At 38.5% G+C, this 19,575-nt stretch overlaps 2 protein-coding genes across 4 annotated transcripts; both read right to left on the bottom strand.

Moving 5' to 3' along the window:
• Positions 1-5,356: 5,356 nt before the first annotated feature.
• LOC125290970 (forkhead box protein I1-ema-like) lies at positions 5,357-7,319 on the bottom strand. Its single transcript, XM_048237454.1, has 2 exons — positions 6,639-7,319; positions 5,357-6,470 (listed from the first exon to the last, which is right to left on the bottom strand). Exons 1-2 carry the CDS (start codon positions 7,225-7,227, stop codon positions 5,917-5,919), a joined length of 1,143 nt encoding a protein of 380 aa, XP_048093411.1. The 5' UTR covers positions 7,228-7,319; the 3' UTR covers positions 5,357-5,916.
• A 1,186-nt stretch (positions 7,320-8,505) lies between these two features.
• On the bottom strand, positions 8,506-18,957 carry lcp2a (lymphocyte cytosolic protein 2a). 3 transcript variants are annotated; one of them, XM_048269610.1, is made up of 19 exons: positions 18,339-18,956; positions 15,978-16,040; positions 15,693-15,739; positions 15,382-15,447; positions 15,264-15,289; positions 14,644-14,681; positions 13,542-13,731; positions 13,327-13,415; positions 13,137-13,194; positions 12,956-13,017; positions 12,508-12,527; positions 11,290-11,388; positions 11,055-11,076; positions 10,542-10,636; positions 10,367-10,404; positions 10,218-10,267; positions 9,882-9,956; positions 9,600-9,755; positions 8,506-9,299 (listed from the first exon to the last, which is right to left on the bottom strand). In XM_048269610.1, the coding sequence occupies exons 1-19, from the start codon at positions 18,417-18,419 to the stop codon at positions 9,174-9,176; spliced, it is 1,401 nt and encodes a 466-aa protein (XP_048125567.1). In that variant the 5' UTR covers positions 18,420-18,956; the 3' UTR covers positions 8,506-9,173. The 3 variants fall into 3 exon arrangements, with proteins under 3 accessions (XP_048125567.1, XP_048125575.1, XP_048125585.1); XM_048269618.1 differs by lacking the exon at positions 11,290-11,388 and having other exon boundaries at positions 18,339-18,957; XM_048269628.1 differs by lacking the exons at positions 15,978-16,040; positions 18,339-18,956 and adding an exon at positions 15,839-15,910.
• Positions 18,958-19,575: the final 618 nt, after the last annotated feature.

Here is a 19,575-nt window from a genome sequence, read left to right as displayed (position 1 = left end):
TCTCGTAAATTACTCCACTAATAATGCCCTGAATGGTACGAAACTTCTACAGTAGTACAACTATGTTCTTTACTCAAAACGAGGCATTGAAAAGTTTGTAAATACACCAGGAGTTTATTTAAATAACACTTGCCTGATGGATGCTACTTTCTGCTACTATACCTCTGCGTCGACGTTACTTACGTGATTTGGGAAAAGCCCGTAAATGGGATAATGTGCTGTGCAAGAAATTGCTCAAGAGTGTAAACCAAGGCCATTAGTGTAAACAATATTGTAAACAATATAAAATTATATATAAAAGCAACACACACAAAACCGGAATAGAAAATAGTCAAATTACCACACACACACTGAATTGGCTATAACAACCCAAATAACTGTCACGCCTTCTACAGTATTAGCTACTATCTACAGCTATCTCCTCCACACTTTACTGCTCCATCTCCATACTCCCGTCAATTTCTACTGTTTGCCCTGGCTGCAGTCTGAGCATGATGGGGAGATTCTTCTTCACAAAGGTGATCATTTCAACATGCTCAGGTGTCAGTCTGCTCCTGTGCTCATCAATGATAAGTGAGACTGCGCACAACTGGTCAGGGTTTGCTGAAGTAACCTAGGCTACAGGCTGCATTTATTACAGAAAATCAAGCAACATAGCAATACACTATTTAGAGACAGGAGCTTAAGTTTACCGCGACAACAGCCGCCACTAATTCCACATCATCATGCCGTAGGGCTGCGCCAATGCACAGACTAAACGGTAAAAAAAGTTATGATGGCCTACTGGAAGCTTCTACCCTTTTGGATGTGTAGAGTTGTAGGCCTAGGTGCACTTAGTTGTTAGCGATTGACCAGGTTGTCTTTTGAAATGAAATGCGTTTGTTAGGCTAGCCGATGGTAAAAATAGGGAAATTAAAGTGCGTGCTGTGCCTATACATTACACAAACAATCTTAAATCGCAGAGATAACGTTCGTTATTCAGGCAAAGCTGTCAGCAGCAACATGCATAAGAGCCTTAATAGTAAGAGGGTCTCGCAGACTGTCGCGGTTAACATTAGGCTATATTAATTCAACTGTGACATGAAATGTTTGCTCGATAACTTTAAATTCTTAGAGGGACATGCACAGACAAGTGGGATGCTGGACAGGTCGCTAGGTGTGCTGAAAAACGCAGACCGGATTTGGGGGGAAAAGCTGAAAACTAGAATGGATTACCTACACCGGTTTTGAAAACAAACTGGATCGGGATTTTCCCGTGCAGGCCGATCCCATATTGATATGCATTTTTTGCTAATATCGGCGGGCGATCCGATCCAAATATCGGATCGGGACATCCCTAGCTTATTTGCACAATTTTTCAATTTGGGGATAGTAAGTGGTCTAGAAGATCTTAGAATCGTGTATGATTTATTTGGTGGTGTAATCATAGCATGATTGGTGGGAGTGTAAAGGACCACTTTGGAGTTTTAATATATGCTGTTGATTTAATGAAATAAGTATGGGTTGGATTATTGGTAAAATATTTTTGTAAATGTTTAACTTTAATCTAAATGAATTCTATATTTTGTATGTGTATTTAATGTTATTTGTATGTGACTGACCAGAAATTCTGTGCACCTGTAATGTTGAAATTTGTCCCTTTGGTGGCACCGTAGTTTGCACAGGGAAGATGAGTTTTTAAATTGTAGCTGGCGGGTGTGAGTGGTAGGCTACGCAGCTATTTTTGGGCCTACAGGATTTTATCTGAGATTTGGTTTCATTCATGAACTTCAATAATTTGACTCCCGTTTCATGACGGAAGAAAGGACCATCATATATTGTTTGCATTCCTTGGTGAGCGCAGCGAGGTACGTTTCATTCATAGTTATTCAGGAAATGTTTGCACATATGTATGGTCTATTTTGCTGTGTAATTAATGTGTCGCTCTAAATGTTTGTTCACATAAAGATGTTTGTAGCCGTGAAAGCAAGTGTTTGTGAAATGTTTGAATGTATGTTTTCAATACAGTTTTCACGGTGCTAAGGTGACGATGATGAATTAAAAGTTGAACGTATGCTGGTTTGGCGAACTAAATAAAGAACACCTTATGCGTCAGTCGAGACTCTTTTTGGATCCAAGGGCTGCTACAGACAGTAATGAGGAATGCTCTTGCATTTACACATGACAACAGTGGGCTGATAATCACCTTAATCATGGATTTGCAGATAACACTGACATGTGCCTCTCACACAATCACCTCAATGACCTCGCCCTGCCATTGTACCAACACACACGCACACACACACACGCACGCACGCACACACACACACACACACGCACACACCCTGAGGTGCCCTCGTCTCTTCTTCTTTGTGATGTTTGTGATGGGGCAGTCAGATGTGTGATCATGATGAACCACGTCAACGACAGAATAAGTGTGCCTGGTGTTTACTGACACATGTCACTTCAATGGGGCTGTATTGTTTGTAAACATGGGCCCTTGATTGGAAGCACAGATATGGACGTGTCGATTAAGGATGCCCTAAAGCTTGATTGAGCACAGGTGTGGAACAAACTGTTGAATCTCTGCAAGGGATGACATCGGATCTCTGTTTGTTCGGTCCATATGTCTTAGAGTGTGTCTGTGTCAGAGCTGAAGAACAGAACAGAAAGATCTCCATAATTACCCTAGTTAGCCTACTGTAGTTACCAGGAAATATTTTACAAGTAAATATTTTACAAGTATTTACATCTACTAAAAGTTCAGAAAGAACTTAACCAGTTTTGTAATTTTTAGCAGATTTCTGTCTATTATTAAAACTTTAAGAAGATGGAAATGTCTTGGAACGACTGTTGTACCTGTTCTGTGTTCAGTTAAGCCTTTTGTGTTTGGTATGGTGGGAATATCTAATGGGTTGGATTACAAATGTCAAGTCATAATCAAATCTGGGGCCAATGCAAATTTTGTCTGGATAAAAAATGTGGAATATAACTGTGCAAATATTGCACTGGGAATGACTCACTACTGGAATCATCTTGCGTATTGGGTCATGTTGTACATTTGCATGTGTCGCTCTGCTGGAATGTAGACAGATATGGGAAAACCTGTCTTATTAACAGTAATTGCATAAATTACTTGCTTTTGGTTCAACTCTTGAGATCCAACAAAAACAGTGTTTGGGTGGACTATTATTTACACATACTGTAGGCTACATAATCTTAAGTAAAAATCTCAATATCATAAATGATAAATTATTCACTCATGGCTGATTACATTGAAAGCTCTGAGTAACAGCAGCTTTAATTTACATTTCTTCTGCCAAGGAGACGCACACCTTACAACCACATTCCTGTCTGTCTTATAAGACACTTATTTTCATCAGCACTCATTTGCCTGAGTAATTTATGGATTGCTTAGACTCTATTGGCTCACATAGTGCAATAATTAATATAATTAACTTGTCTTCGCTTATACTATCTAGATGTATTGAATTACATGTCTATATTTGGTCCATATGTGTATTTCAATCATTTGACCATTGTCTTATCAAATCAATAGTAATACTTTTTTCTCTAAATAAATGTTGATCTTATTTTTTATTTTAAATATTGTCTTATTTGTATTTACAATCAGTTAATAACAGTGAAATAAGCAATTCTCTCCTTTGTGTGTTTGTGAATATTTTCTTTAAATGAACTGCTGCTTTAGTGCAGTCTAAGTATTAAAACAATAAAACAACAAATACATAAGCATGAATATAATTAGTTCTGAATTTGTCACTTAGATTTTGAATGTATTTCTATACATGTCCTCTGCCCTATGCTATTACAGCATTTATGCTACATTGATCAGTTATTTTTAACTATTCTTTGCTCCACTGTCTGTTCCTCAAATATGACTTGCACTATCAGTATCCCATTTTCATATTTCTCAGCTTTACCGCTTGGAATTATGGAAATACCCAACGATTGAAAAACTGTATCCCATGGAAAAGGCTGACTTGCTATCTGTCCTCTGACAGTTATGTTGGAGGCTAATTTGAAAAGGGTAATTTGGTTTGAGGAAGGTGACAGAACTCGCTGAGGCCTGCAGGACAAAGTGGTTGCTCAGCCTCTTATTCACTGTGTCAGTGTGGCGATCTCAGAGAAAGATCTGAGATCTGAACACTTCCCCCTTTTCACTTTGCGGCCTGGCGGCTTCTCTCTGCCTCTGCTCAGAGATCCATCTTCTCCACAGTTAGATATGGGAATAATCTTACATCTTTGTTCTCTCAGCTCCCAGTACTGCCAAGTCAGAGGGAAGCAGGAGACACTTTCATTCCCACGCTATTAAGCATCTGGCTAGAGAATGTTGACCTCAGCATTTCAGAATCTACCTTAGTGATATCTGTATGTGAGACTCGTTTTTCAGCATTGGCATCAGACTATGCGGCTCTGCTGTATGGAGGTGAACATAATGGAAGTTCATTAGAAAACAATGCAGATCTCAAGACTTTAATATATGCACATTGATATTCCTTATTTCAGCATTCATGAAGTATTAATAAATACCATGAAATAATGAAATGTTGAGGCTGTTTCTACCTCTATGAAGTTTATGGTCCTTTACAATCTGTGGTACTGTATGTCAACCAAAATAAATATGTGTATTGATCCTGTTACACCTAAATTAATTTACTGTATAAACAGTATGGCAGCTAAGGAGCCAGTGAGGATTACATTCCACCATTATTGCATTGTTTAGGACAGATAGTGACTCATTTGAATTCTAATTAGGGGAATCACTCCTGTAAGGCAGACATGTGGCAGGTGAATTGCATACCATGTCCAAAGGATTTGCTTCAAGAGGCCATCTAGTATGCACACACCACACCCAACCACACCCTTGGCTGAAGACTGACACTCCCTAATCAATGTTTGGAATATCTTTGATTAATTTGTTAACCTAAAACCTTAATGGACAGAGTTAATGACATGTGAACACAGAATTGAAACAAATGTGAACAAAATAGTGTTTTGTTGGTGGCACTGCAATGAACCGCATAAGATCTTGAGGAACAAGTCAGTTCAATTTTGATTTTCCGATTGTCAAACCAGTGTGTTTTCTCTCTCTCCCGACCTCTAGTTTAACGGTTCCTCTGCTTGTCTTTTGCAAGCCATCTTGGTTAGTGCGGATCAGTGACAGTATTGATGAAAGATAGCAGAAATTTGAATTCACAAACCCTCAGTGGTTTCAATTCTATGTGATGTGTATGATATTGGATACATTATCTTTGGTATCCTTATGTCTGCATACGTGTGTTTCAGTGTGTTGTTTTTTGTCATTTGGGCCACTTTGCCATTTCAGCTTGAACTCACATCAAACTGTGAAACATGATTGGATGTCTTAACACGCTTTTATTATACAATGTTGATGACAAGTTGTTGAAATACAGTCAGCTCTATATAAATACAGTGCATAGATATAGGCTCATAGATATATATTACAAAGAAAATACAAAACACAAACACAAAATCTATTAACTACTGCACTGACTGACAAACAACATTATAGAATATAATTTAGCACAGTTTTTATTTTTCTCATAATGCATGTAATTGTTCATCATAATATTTAACTACACCAGCACTGGCAGTTTTTGGTGGTAATCTCAGATGTGCTCATCAAACAAACAGTAAACGGGCAGTCTTTTTTTTTGGCTGGAATTACATCATGTCAGCAGCCAACGCTAAGACCAGATAGAGTAAGCATTTGCACAGCAGTTGAGTGGAGAGAAGGGGGTGTTGCTTGCCTGCTGAGTCAGGTAGCCACTATCAGTCTGCTCATGAGCTGCACTCTTCACGTGCCCTGCAGGCTAACGCCCTGAGGGCCTTGTCCCGTGACATGTCTGCCTGTGTTTCGAGTTTGTCCGTAAAACTTTTCAGCGCATGCCTGTCTCAGACCTCTGTCCCTTCCCGTGGGTACACCAGTCCGGTCGGCTCCAGGCCTGGATAGGAGTTGCTGCCAAAATGGTTGAGCAGGGAGTCGGTGTAGACGCCTGAGAAGTGTGACGGCGATGAGGAGAGTGCAGTAGGCGGAGGGATCTGGGCCTCCCACTGCGGAACCGTGGCATTGGGGGAGTACGGGCCGAAGCCCTCGCTCGACAAGGCCCTCTGAGAGCCTTCGAGAGGCAAACCCAAGGGCAAGGGGCGGAGCACTGTGTCCCCGACTAGCGTACCTGCACTCGATGACACCTCCGTCATCTGGGTCAGGAAGCTCTTCAGGCAGGGGGAGGGGCCCACCGAGTCCTGCGTGGAGCCCCCATCGGAGGGGCTGTGCGCCTCAGCCAGGTGGCCTTTGGGGCTGGACTCAGCAGAGGTCGGACCGGCAGGGCTGCAATTCTCCCCTTCGCTCATCAGGGAGTCCGATTTTCTCTTCCTCTTCCTCCTGAAGTTGCCATTGTCAAACATCTTTTCACAGTTTGGATCTAAGGTCCAGTAGTTACCTTTGCCTATAGAGAAAAGTTAAAAACAGGACACATATTAGGTCAACCATTTAACGGCTTGGACAAGTAGGATAATATAGAAATACAACATAAAATGCAGAATATGTGAATAAATTTAATTGGTGAAACTATAGTATACTGTATGAATTAGAGAATAAAATCTTGATTAATTACCAGGGTCATCATCATCGCGGGGCACCTTCTTAAAGCAGTCGTTGAGTGATAGGTTGTGTCGTATAGAGTTCTGCCAACCAGCTTTGCTCTTATTGTAGAAGGGGAAGTTGTCAGCCACATACTGGTATATTTGGCTGAGAGTCAGCCGGCGGTTTGGGGCCCCATGTATGGCCATGGCAATGAGGGCAGAGTAGGAGTATGGTGGCCTAACAAGCTTCATGAGATCCTCCTGAGAGGGCAAAGAAAACCAGCTCAGGTCTCCTCCAGTGGCACCTGTGCCCAGGTATGGCCTTGGCATGCCATAGTGCTGGCCTGCAAATGGATCGCCCGCTGTCCTTGGGGCCCCACCTAGGTAAGGCATGCCGTTCATCCCTGAGCTGTTGAACCACAGGTAGGGGTTCGGGGTTGAGCTGGCATAGTCTCCAAGGTCGTAGGTGGGTGGTAAGGTCTGCTGCGGGCTTGAAAGAGGTGGCGGACTGTAGAAGCTGTCATTGTACAGGCTGAACTCCTGCGGCTCCTGAGTACCCATGCTCTGGAACTGGGCTCCTACCTGAGTCGGAGAGAGTCCCTGTTGCACATACGATGTCATTCTTACAAAACAAGTCCCGAGTCCGCAAAAGATGCTTTTGTCTGTCACCTCTGGTTAAGTTGGTTGTGCTGACTCTGTGTCTAGCTGTGGAGGGTCTGTCTGTTGCATCCTAAACTGCCACCTGTTGTACCTGAGTAATTTATACAACTTTAGCGACGCCTCTGTCCACTCTGATTGGTTGTCTGTGAGTAGTGTCACACCTCATTTGTTACCTCTGAGTAAGTAGGGTGTGGAGTGAATCATACCAAACTACTAGGGAATATTCCACTTTTACAATATTTATTTTGTGTATATTTATGATGGATTGTATTTAATAACTATGTTTGTCCTATAATACAAACACAAAATTGAAGATTGAGTCCTCTGAATATACACTGTAATAATAGTTTTCTCAACTGGACCATAGTTTTCTCAACTACAAAACTATGTTTACAAGTTCAATTTTAAAATACAATACAATATCTCATGGCAAGTCTTTTGAAAGGACAGGCTAATTTGTTTACCTGTCGGAATCATTCACATGAAAGAAATTGGATAGTTGTTCTTATCTTTAGTATCCTCTCCGCCCACAAACTAAAAGACACCATTCTTAAAAAGGCCTGTGCTGCCCTGTCTTTTATCAGCACAATTTACATAATTTGCATATACATGCCCTGGAGCTCAGCTAATTCACACATGTGCCACAGTCCAACTGAAAGTGGTCCACTTGTCACAGCAACTCAGCAGGCCCCCAAGATTTCATGGAGAGATCTTGATTCACTCACCATTTCTGCCCACATTTCCAACACCTTGATATACATTCAAACACTCATGAAATTCAGTAATGCAACTGATTAAACAATTGGTAAGAACAATTAGTGAGTTTTTTGTTAAAATTTTTGTTAAAATGTCCTATATTTGTAGCTATCTTGAGCTTTTTAAATTTACAATTCAAGCAAGGGTAATACAACTTTCACCAACTGCACTCCAGTAGTGTCGATTTATGTGTGTCATGGAAGTCTTAAGAATAAACAGTATGATTTTGACATCTTGACATTTATCTTCCAAAGATTACCCCACAGACAGAGAGACATTTTACAGTCTTTAAGATTGTTCATGTTCTTGCATTTTTCCCCAACAGTCAATCCATAACTGATGTCTAAAATACCTTATATAACTGACTCTACAACTGAATTTGCACACAGTAAGGACCTGCTGAATAAGTAAAAATGGTCAGTTGTAGAAAGGTTGTATATTTCTTCAACTCATCAAGAATGACAACCCAAATAACCCCTGTGATACTCTATTGCAACCATCATACTTTATTGTAGGCTTTTGTCAAATAAATTGGTAACCAGGCAAGTTAAAATATTCAACAGAATAAACACATGGCAACGTTGTGATTTTTTTCTATCAGTAGCCTATGCTACAAATACACAAACGTAATAAAGTCAAATTAAAATTAGCACAATACTCAGTCTTTGCTTCAGTAGAGGGGTATACAAGGCTACATCACTTCACACAAACTTTGAGAACAAAGAATTACATAAATCTCAACATCTTCTCAAAAACGGTTAACTCTGATACATAACAGGTCTTTAAAAAACATAAATCCAAATGGTGCTTTGACTGAAACTGATGAATTTTCTGAAATGGTAATCCACCTATGGCATTAACCTGCATTAGCCATTAAGTGCTATGGTCATCTTGAGTGATTTGATTTCAGTGATGATGTCCATCGTCCACCATAAAATCCACAAGGGTCAAGCATAAGGGTATCGTGTGTCTGTAAGACCACTATTTCAGCATAATTAGAATGGAACTATACAATTGTCCAAGAATAGCCCATAAAGTATGACTTAACACGAATACCTGCTTTGGACTCTTGGAATACTGTATGGCTGATTATAAAAAGGCCTATTGTTCAGTGGTCATTATTCTTGAGTGCTCTTTTTGTCCAGGCAGAATCAGTATCCTGCAGGATGAAGTAGAGGGCACTGATTTTGTTGTCCTGAGCCACGGTTCTTTGCATCAATCAGAAGCAGTGGCATCTGACTGTAGTTCTCAATGATGTTCCTGACAGTTGAAAACCTCTGTCAAAAAGAAGGGAAACAGAGAATAAAACAAAGTAACAAGCAAAGATTCTAGAACAGAGCTCTGTTCTAGAATCTTTGGTAACAAGTATGTAACTGTCAATGCCATTTTGGTATTACTATTGAATTGGTCCAATCTGTAGCTTGGGCCATCAAAACTATATGGCCAAGACTGAAGGAGTGGTGACAGGTACAGCTTACTATATGGCCAATACTGAAGGAGTGGTGACAGGTACAGCTTATTATAAATATTATCAAATAATCAAATGGTCAAAATAACATAACATTCAAATGAAGCACCTCTGTAGCTTTCAGGCCTGTTCCCAGCAGGAAAGCCTGTTGCTGAGCATCATAGCGAATCTGTATGTTGTAGACTTTGTTCTGGTAGAGCACCATGAGGGTGTACGGCTGGGCTGCTGTACCCTTGGAGCTGTCCCTCACAAGAAAGGCACCATCCTAAAAATGTAAATGTTTCACATCTTTGTAGTAAAAAAGTAACTTATTGTCTTTTTTAAAAGTCTGTTTGATGTAAATAATGTTGTCACTGTTTGTAATTAACTTCCTGTTTGCAAGATATCTTACCATGTTTATCTCCCACAATTTATTCTCTGCTTGGCCACGAGTCACCTGACCAAGATACCATGCTGGGTCCATATCCTACAAAATAAAAACAACAGGGAAATGCATAGCATTAGTATTTACTTTAACCAACCTTCATACTTCAAGACGTTTTAAGCTGGACTCAGCCAGTAAAACATGACTCAGGTACTGATTAAATCTGTGGACAAATGGGGCAACACCGCCACCTGGTGGGTCAAAATAGTCTCACTTTCATTATGACCCCCTCACAAACTTTATCTCTCATTGTTTTAAAATAATAATATGAAATTCCTTACTCAGAATATATCAAAAGGTTACCTGGCCTGAATCGTGAGGTCTCATTGGGATGCCTATCCTTGAATGTTTGCCTTTGTTGAGTGAAAAATACAACAAAGAAAGTTACCAGAAAACAGTTGTGGGGGGAAATATTTGTATGTACCTTCTACAGAATGGTAATACACTCATACCTTGGGAAGGTAGAGAGTTGCTCCCACCAGAAGATGGCCTAGGAAGAACAGCGCACAATATTAGGATATGCTTTACTAGAGATGCATAGCATTTTCATTTGTCTGATGGCCTTTTGATGAGTGCAATTTCATCTTGGAGAACAAAGCAGTTGGCCAAAGCAGTCGAACAAAGTACCTGTCACCAGGAGGTCCGGGTGGCGAAGGACGAGGAGAGGGGTTCCTAGGCAGAGGAAATGTATTGGCCCCGAATGGTCTGGGTGGCTCTGAAATCTGTAGTTTGAAGGTGGAAAAATATTAGGCCATTATATTGATACATTTCCATTATAGCAGCATTTTATGAGGGATCACAATAGTTTGCAAAATGTTGCATAGTACATAGTTTACACAGTACATAATTTGTGTGTTGCAATAGGAATACATATTGCATCACTTGTAACGCATTTGCTTGGAATTTCCTATTGTGCCAAATTAAGCTCTACTCAGGTATAATGTTCATGCACTGCTCAAATTTCCTTTGTTATATAAATTCCTACAGTATTGTCATTGTTTGGCTGCTCTGCTTCATGTTCTATCAACCAGTAGCAGTGGTATATTTATAACCTTTTGAGTGTTATTGCTTAAGAATAGCTCTGAATGGTATAATGGTTATTTAAAGAAGGTTTCAGTTTAAGTTTATTTATGTACTTACCTCTGCACCTCCTCCAACTCGACTGTAAAGCGAGAGGAAATAGAGCATGTAAGGGCAAAAAATGCTTTTAAGTGTTGCATGTGCCTCCAACTACTGACACATATTGTTTCTTCAGTAAATTAATGTTCTTGACAAAATTACTATATTCTTGTTTAGTAGCCTATGTGAGAAAATATGCTCTGCATGTAACCTGTCATTGGAAAGTAAGCAACTAGAAAAAGGTGGAGGGCCAAACCTTAATGGGAAGCTTTTAGTCGCAGATGAACTACTCCTCTGGACACCTAATCCTGGGAGTGGAGGTTTGCTAAATGCATCCTTATCAGGAACAGGAGCCCTGGAGTAGAGATATTGTAATGCTGCAGTGTTGTATGCTGCTATAGGGAAATTTGCCATATGGGGCCACAGCTGCAATAAGATAGATGTGACTACTTGTGTGCACAACTACAAGCTATGAGACGCAGTGGGTGCATTACGTGTGTACATGTTGTGTTACAGAAGTGCTGCGGTCTGATTACACGTGTGATGTGTCCACAAAGGGAACGTTGCTGCTGCAGCGCTGCTACTGCCAGCCCCTATACCTTCCTACACTGAGCTTGAGTCGCTGCACCAATTTATTCATGTAAGAAAAAAATAGCCGCCCATATAGATGACTTGAGGCTGCAGCGCAGTTCGGACTGCGCGTGAGACGTGTGTCTATGCATACAGGCAGGCTCCATAACCAGCTCTGAGATCTAGACTTCGGTAAAAAGAGCTAAAAATAAAAAAATAAGCTAAATATTCACCTGAATAAGGAAGTACATTCTTAATTCTGTTCGAATGCATTACCGATACCTGTCTGCTGTGTGTGTGTCAGTGTGAGCAAGAGCATCCACTAACAGAGGGTGCACGAAAAGCACGAGACAGTGCGCGAGAGAGAATGTCAGAGAGCAGAATTTATGACCCAGTAGAATTGTTCAGAATTTGTGTTTTTCAGATTGCCAGTTAAAACACCAATAATAACTTGTTTCTTGCAAATGGCAAGGCCTCCATACTGCATGTGGGCCTAATATGTAACTGACGACCAACCCTTCTGCTCTAATCTGCTCAACCCTTCTGCTCCCAGGGCAAAGAATTATCTTTTTAGCACAAAAAAGGATTAAGTTAGACTTATTATCCTCATTAAGTCCCTTAGAAGGTTAACAGTTTCATGCCTGGTAAACAAAGTTCCTGAATTTGGAAAAGATCATTCAGTCAGAATGATTCCTCTAATGCTGTATAATCGAATGTCAAAGTTTGTCAAAGTGTCAAAGGGCTAGCTTTGTGTTTATTTCTGTTAAGCCATAAACTATATTGTAATCTAAAACAAATTAATTATTGACACATTTTGAAATGAATGCCATTTCACAAGCAAGAACGAACATAAATACAATTCACAAGATCTAATGTGGAAATTTGTGTATTTGTTTAAACTCACCTCCTCCCTGGTGGAGCCACCTACGGAAACCACATGTAGCACCATTAGTCTTTATTAAATAAAAAAGCATTAGGAGGTACAATAAGCCTACTGAATATGTTACAACTACTGTAACTTTAGGCAGTTACATCTATCAATTCATTGTTCTGAATCTTCCAAAGGCTAGTGAGAACAATGCAGCTATGAATCTTTACACACATAGGTACCCTTCAGCTGGAGAAGTGTGTCCATGTTACAGGTGTTCTGAGTGGCTGGAGTGTGCCCTACACCCTACAAAGCATCTGTGCCTCAGTGAAACTCCACAGCTATTACACATACCCTTGTAATCATACAGTCACAAAGGATTTCTGGTTTATCACAGGACAAAAGGATCTGAGTAAGGATGAACATTATCAGGGTTGTGTGGATTATACTGAAAATAACAAGAATATAGATGTACCATACTTACCCGCTCCAAAGTTGAAGGCTTTTTACTGCGATCCACACGAGGAGCAGCTGGACCAGGGGGCACTAGAATTTTATAAAGTATTTAAAAAACAGGTCACATGTATAGGCCTACATACATAATTCAAATACACGCACACACACATATGATAAACTTGTAACTGCATAAACACTGTGGCACTTACTCTTGTTTTGGGGTCTAGAAATAGGTCTCTGGGGGGACTGGTCTGCCTTTGGACGTACCTTTCAAAGTGTGAAATAGAGGTGGCTGGTATGCATGACAGTTCTTGTGGCTTTTGAAAAGACTAGCATTGAATTTGTTAAGACAAAAGAGGCAATTATGTTGGATTACAATGTAGATATTTTTTGCCTTACATTTGGACGAGGAAAAGGCAGAGCAGGACTGGGTCCAGGACGCTCTGGAGGCGCGGGAGGGCGTCCTGTATTCCGGGTATGATTACCGTCTGGACGGATATCACAATAATGCACATATACATTTCAAAATATTTTAACTTTATCTATATGATAAGCTTGCTTTGGGCATAAACTATTAAATAAACACAATTATAATAAGAGAATATGGTTTGCACCAATATAGTCGCTCTCTGGAATGGGCTTGGCAGCACATATTGGATGTATTGTTTCATTCTTTTCTGATGGGGGTGGTTCATAGTCACTGTCAGCATGTTCTTGGTCCTCTGGTCCATCTGTGGGTGACTCATAGTCATCATCACCTTCTTCTTCTGAGTTTGGGGACTCATAGTCATCATCGCTATCCTCCTGAAGATTATAGTAATTTAAAATAAAGAAACATGCAGGACGTTGTAATTTTTAAAGATATGTTGTTGCAGGAAGATCAGTTTTCATGTACAAATATGATTTGATCGTTATTAAGTAACACAGGCAATTCCGTCTTTGCTCTGGGTCAAATGCCCAGAGCATTAGTTAAGCTTGACAGCATTCTTTTGGCCTCTCCCTAGAGCATATTTTATGAATAAATCACACAGGAAGGGCAGCAACACGGGTTATTAAGTTATTTTACTGAGACTTTAAATATTAAATGACCCCAGCAATTTTCATAAACTCACAATGTTTTATCACAAACACAGAATACTAATCACTCACTAAATCAGGTTATTATAATCTAAAATCTGTAATTACAAACCATCATCAGTGATAGCAGTGACCCTAGAAATAAACTTTGTTATTGAGTCAATAAAGTCAATAAAATAGAGACACGTCTCAAAAATAAATTTTAGAGATCATCTGAGATATCTGGAATAGGGAAAGGGGATCATCATTAGAATTGATACGCATCCAATAGTAACACCTCTAAAACTGAGAGTTCATTTATGATTATAAATTATCATAATTTTCTTCTTTGTGAATTGAATGTGAATAGTTTTTTTCTTATCCAGCACGATTGTGGATAATGTCTAATACTTATGGTATAACTTGAGGTGTGCAGGCTTATATGACCATGTTTGACATCTTTCACGGAGGATCTGCTCACTAGAATCACTAGAATCCTTTTCAATTGTTATGTCTTGTAAAGTATTATAAAGTCTTGGCACCACCTAAGGACAAAATTCCATGAAATCTGGCATCGACCCAAATTTGGGTCAAAGTTTGAATCTTTATATCATAAGATATAAAAAGGCACCATCAGCGGTAATTTGTAAAACCACTTACAAATTCATCTTCATCCCACCCTACAGGTTGCACAAATTCTAGAAAAGAAAATGAATGGTTAGCATAGCCGAAAGGAAATATAAACTATATAAGAATACAGAAATCTATTTTCAAATATTAGGCCTATATCAAAATATGTGCACTACTGTTCAAATTTTTGGAATCATACACTCTGGGACCAGGCCTAGAAATGTTTTGAATTTTTTTTTTGGCAACTTAAGCCTCATTTGCATGCTATTGTTATCATCACTATTGAAGTGAGGCGGCACTTCCCGGACAAAGCAAATCTTATTTATCAGCAGCGTAGTTTCCAGTAGACTACGGTGCTCCAGGGACCCGAGATGGTGGGCCCGTTATTAAACTTAAACATTAAAGAGCTTGCTGAGGACCTACAGTAAGGCAACTTTTTCCACAAACTAGGGATTCTATTACTATTCACTGGTACAGTTGTGAACCACCACTTTCTTCTCTTCTTTTCATAATTAACTCAAATACCAAGACACAATACTACTGTATATCCAAAAAAATCTAAGACCTAAGAAATTGCTCAGTGGTTCCAAAGTTTTGAACAGTAATGTACATTATAGCTTGAAACTATTTGAAACGTGAAATGAGCATACCTTGCTCAAACTTTGTCGCTCCTGGTCTGTAAAATTCAGAATGAAATTTATTGGAAAAAAAATAATTACATGTGGTCTGAGTAAGGTTTACCATAACCACATAAGTACGGTTGCTTGCCTTTTTGGGAAGATTCCCCTCTTGGCCACATTCATGTTGATTTCACGGCTGATTTTAGAGATGAGTCTATAGAGGTTATGGAAAGATATGTTCGCAGTATTAAACTTACTGACTACTGACCTACACCAGGATCTTGACAGATGTGCTTGCGTCATCATGAAGCAGTTCCTGATTTCATTTAGAATTAATTTGGTATTTATTTCACTTTTCGTAACATTACTTGGTGTGTGGTTTATTTCTTCTGATTCATGTTGCCTACATTAAGTTTGCAATTGTAACAAAAGCAATAGTTAGAATAATTATATACTTACGGCACAGACAGTTTTGGAAATTTCTGCAAGTCATTTTCTGACATGTTCTAGAAAACAGGGAGATACCAAGCATTCCTTAATGTATTTCTTAATTCTGCACTTCCCAAATCTGTGATCAGTGAGTCATATTTTATAAAATGACTAACCCCGGCCCATACACAATTTGTTTTTTATACTTCCTGATTTCTTTAACCTCACATATTGAAACATATTTCACACAACTTAACCAACTTGCTAGCATTCTTAATGTGTCCATCAAAGACAACAGTCAAGTAATATACTTACCAAGAATCTCTGACCATTTATGTTGTTCTTCACGATAACTTTATCACAGCCTTGCAGATCTCGCTGTGAATGCCAACAAAAAAAAAAATCCACTTGAATAGCAGAGAACAAACTGCTGCACATGCAAAATATACAGGGAACATTTTTAATGCACCACTGAGCATGTAGTCATTCTCAATAGTATTAGAAAGATAGTGTTTAATATCTACACATCTTTATAATATCTAAAAAGAAACAATTAAAAAGAAGTGATTTCCATGGCTTCGAAACTCAAAGAAATGCATTGGTACCAGACTATGGTCCCATGGTTTTGTTTAGTTTTCTCTTTTTAATTAAATCAGAGTAATTTGTGTTTTGTATGATTTAAAATGTAGAAAGTCTATTATTGACTATTCTGCTCCAGCAAGAACTTTGAGTCTTGCCCACCCAAACAAAGTTTAGAAGTAACATACAAACATTCAATGACATAGGATTTCAATAGCCTACAATTTTGATCAAATTGTTAATTATCAATCACAAAAACCCTTCAATATGGAGAAACATCTGATTCCCTTTCTAATGTCAGTCAATTAAAGCCAACCAATCACAATGCCAGTTACACTTTCTATTGCTGTCGTCTGTAACCTATAATGAATGATAACTTGTTTTAGACTTTTGTAGGCCCTAATTAATGCCTATAAGTCTACATGTAGCTCAGCCATTGAAACGTGCCATATCTTGATGCCCATACCAAAGTGGTTTATTAGAAACAGCTGATCTATGTCAGGATGGGGTAGCCTATAGCCTATAATCTAACAAAAGCTGATTTATTTCTGGAAAAAAGACAAGACTGTTGAAATGAATAGGCTATAATGTGTGTGTGTGTGATTTTTATACTACAATGAAAATAATACAATAATGTGTGTGTGTGATATTTTATACTACAATGAAAATAATACAATGAAAAATAACAAATAGGCCTAGAATACAACGAAAGTCCATAGATGATGTCCAAAAATGTCACTACAGTGATGCATGCCAAGCTTCATATTGCTGATAATAAGTCAATCAATAGCCTAGCTATTCCCAAAGTGAAAAAGTACATGAAAAAAAAGACAAAATTTGACAAAATTTGACAAAAGTGGGTTATCGTTTTAAAATTTCCGATACAGATGACAACCCTTTTCAACAATAAAACAAGCAAATTGTGTCTATTTGCTCCCACCCACATTAACTCGGAAATGTTTCTCCCCCACAAGGGCTCCTTGGAGTCAAAAAGTTTGAGGAGAAACTCTGGCCTAGGCCAAACTCCCACTCCAAGTTCAACAAGCGCACTCTGGTCCCTTTCAACCTTGAGTGTTGAAATTGTTGGTTGTTTATTCAGAGTGTTCACTATAATAACAGTGCAACAGGGTGATTTGAGGAAAGAGGACAGCTGCAGAATATTTTTTAGACCATAAGAGCAATGAAACAAACTTGGTTGGTGTTCTATCATCTAACTGTGGTCAAACTCTTCAATTAATTAAACACATGTCTAAACCCCCCATATCAACCTGCTGTTAATGTCAATTTTGATCCAATTGACCACAGTTTCATGTTTGCTATGTTGTCCACCCAATACTTCTACAAGCCCATCTCAGCTACAATCGGCCCTGATATTCTTCTTGCCTGATAGTGTTACAGTGCCCTTTGTTTCCAGTTATCTGTATGTATGTAATAACCTATTATTTATCTGATTGGGATAGTGTGGAATTGAATTAAATTAAGTAAATGTTCTACACTGGTTCCATTGGATTTCAAAAGAGAAATGATATACTAAAATAGCCCTGCATCATCACCTTCACCTTACCTAGAGTGCCATGGTTTTATTTCAGTTAGCCTAATAGCCGGTTTGATTTGTATTAAGAGATGATCTTATGGAAAGTACCCTGTGCCAATCGTGAGATATGGTGAAGGGTATGTGATGATGTGGGGCTATTTTAATTCCAAAGGCCAAGGGAACTTGCATAGTATCCTGGATCCATGGTCTTTAAAAATAAAAATCTGCTTGCCTCTGTGGGAATTTAACACAGGGGTATGTATACTTATGGCCCCTGTATTTTAAGGTTAAAATTTTCATCATTTTTTAAATTAAGATCAATTTCCAAAAGATGATTTTTTATTCCTCTTTTTAGTCAACTTTAGCATGTGTATGTACAGGGTATAAACGTATGAGCACAACTGTATCTGAATATTTCTAGGCTAAGGAAATCTGAAAATATGTGAATATGTCAATTTGATATAGGCTATATATCACATAATGTCAATAGATCAAATAAAAATAAAAATGTTCATTCTCACTTCAGTTGTACCAGTTGAAATGTTTTGAAAAAATAGACTTACCCTCTTTGCAAAAAATCCAGCCAGAGTGGAAGAAGTCCAGTTCATGACCTCAGATTTCAAAGGAATACCTTCAGAACTCATGATTGCACCGTGTAGTACAAAACAATCAATCAACAATAAAATCAAGGCAAAAAAAAACCAACAGAAGGCCAGCAAATGTTATAATCTACGAGTCATGTCCTTCCAGAGGTTCTCACTAAAACGGTTCTTCAGCTTTGCTGAAATTGCCTCTATTTAGAAAATATTAGATACTGGTAATTTAGATCAACCCACCCTCACAAAAATAAAGTTGGAGGGTTACAGATAACAAATTGAGAAAAATGGCGGCATTGCACCATATGCGCATCTAAAGGTCAAACAGATATAGTGGGACGAAAAATCCTTTTTCTTTCAGTTCATCATCATATATCCATACGGTTGGTAAAAATCCTGAATGTTTCCAGTAAATATCTCAGATCCAGGCATATTTAGAATTGATTGCAGATTCAGCCTCACTTTATGCTTCACTCAAAAGTTAACAGAAGACTGAGAAAAGAAAGAATGAAGTTGACTTCCCCCTGTGTTTCCTGTTGATGACAGTCGTGGCTAATAGGGGAAGTACAACCCTTTTTGTAGAGTATAATCAACTTGTACTCTGTAGGAATATTTTTAGTTTTACTTTATTAAAACTCAAAATGCAAGATAGTGTGAACAATTCAACTTCTATTGCATATCAGAAGATCAATTTTTAAGATCAATGTTGTTATTTGTAAGAACAACCATGCATACACATGTTAAATGTGTTATAATTGATTATTGAAGGTAATGCATAATGTATTTGCAGGAGGCCATGATCTTCACCCTGCATCAAAAGTTATAGAAAGTTAAATATTGGCCTCTAAAAACCTCTAACACAACTGCTGTTGTACCTTTCTTCACTGTGAAACTTCTACAGTACAAATACTGTAGGCCTAGGAGACAATGTACTATAATAAGACAATTTCAAAAGCTAAGAGGAATCTGACTTGTTATTGACCAAACCAGTTGTGGTTCATGGTTAGTCAAGTTCAGCTGGACAGTGGAGAATAGAATGTATTACACATACTGTGCAATGATTTTTGAGATACCAAAAATAGTTTTTTGGTTTAAAATCCTCAGACCACATAGGTAACAGACTTGATTTATACTATATTTTGAATAATCTCGAAGAGTCATTGAAAAATAATATGATTTTGCAATTAATATGAACTTGCAACAC

This window comes from Alosa alosa, chromosome 2 (assembly GCF_017589495.1).
Source record: "Alosa alosa isolate M-15738 ecotype Scorff River chromosome 2, AALO_Geno_1.1, whole genome shotgun sequence".
In the NCBI taxonomy this organism is placed as follows: Eukaryota; Metazoa; Chordata; class Actinopteri; order Clupeiformes; family Clupeidae; genus Alosa; species Alosa alosa.
This window is presented reverse-complemented; position numbering and strand designations above follow the sequence as displayed.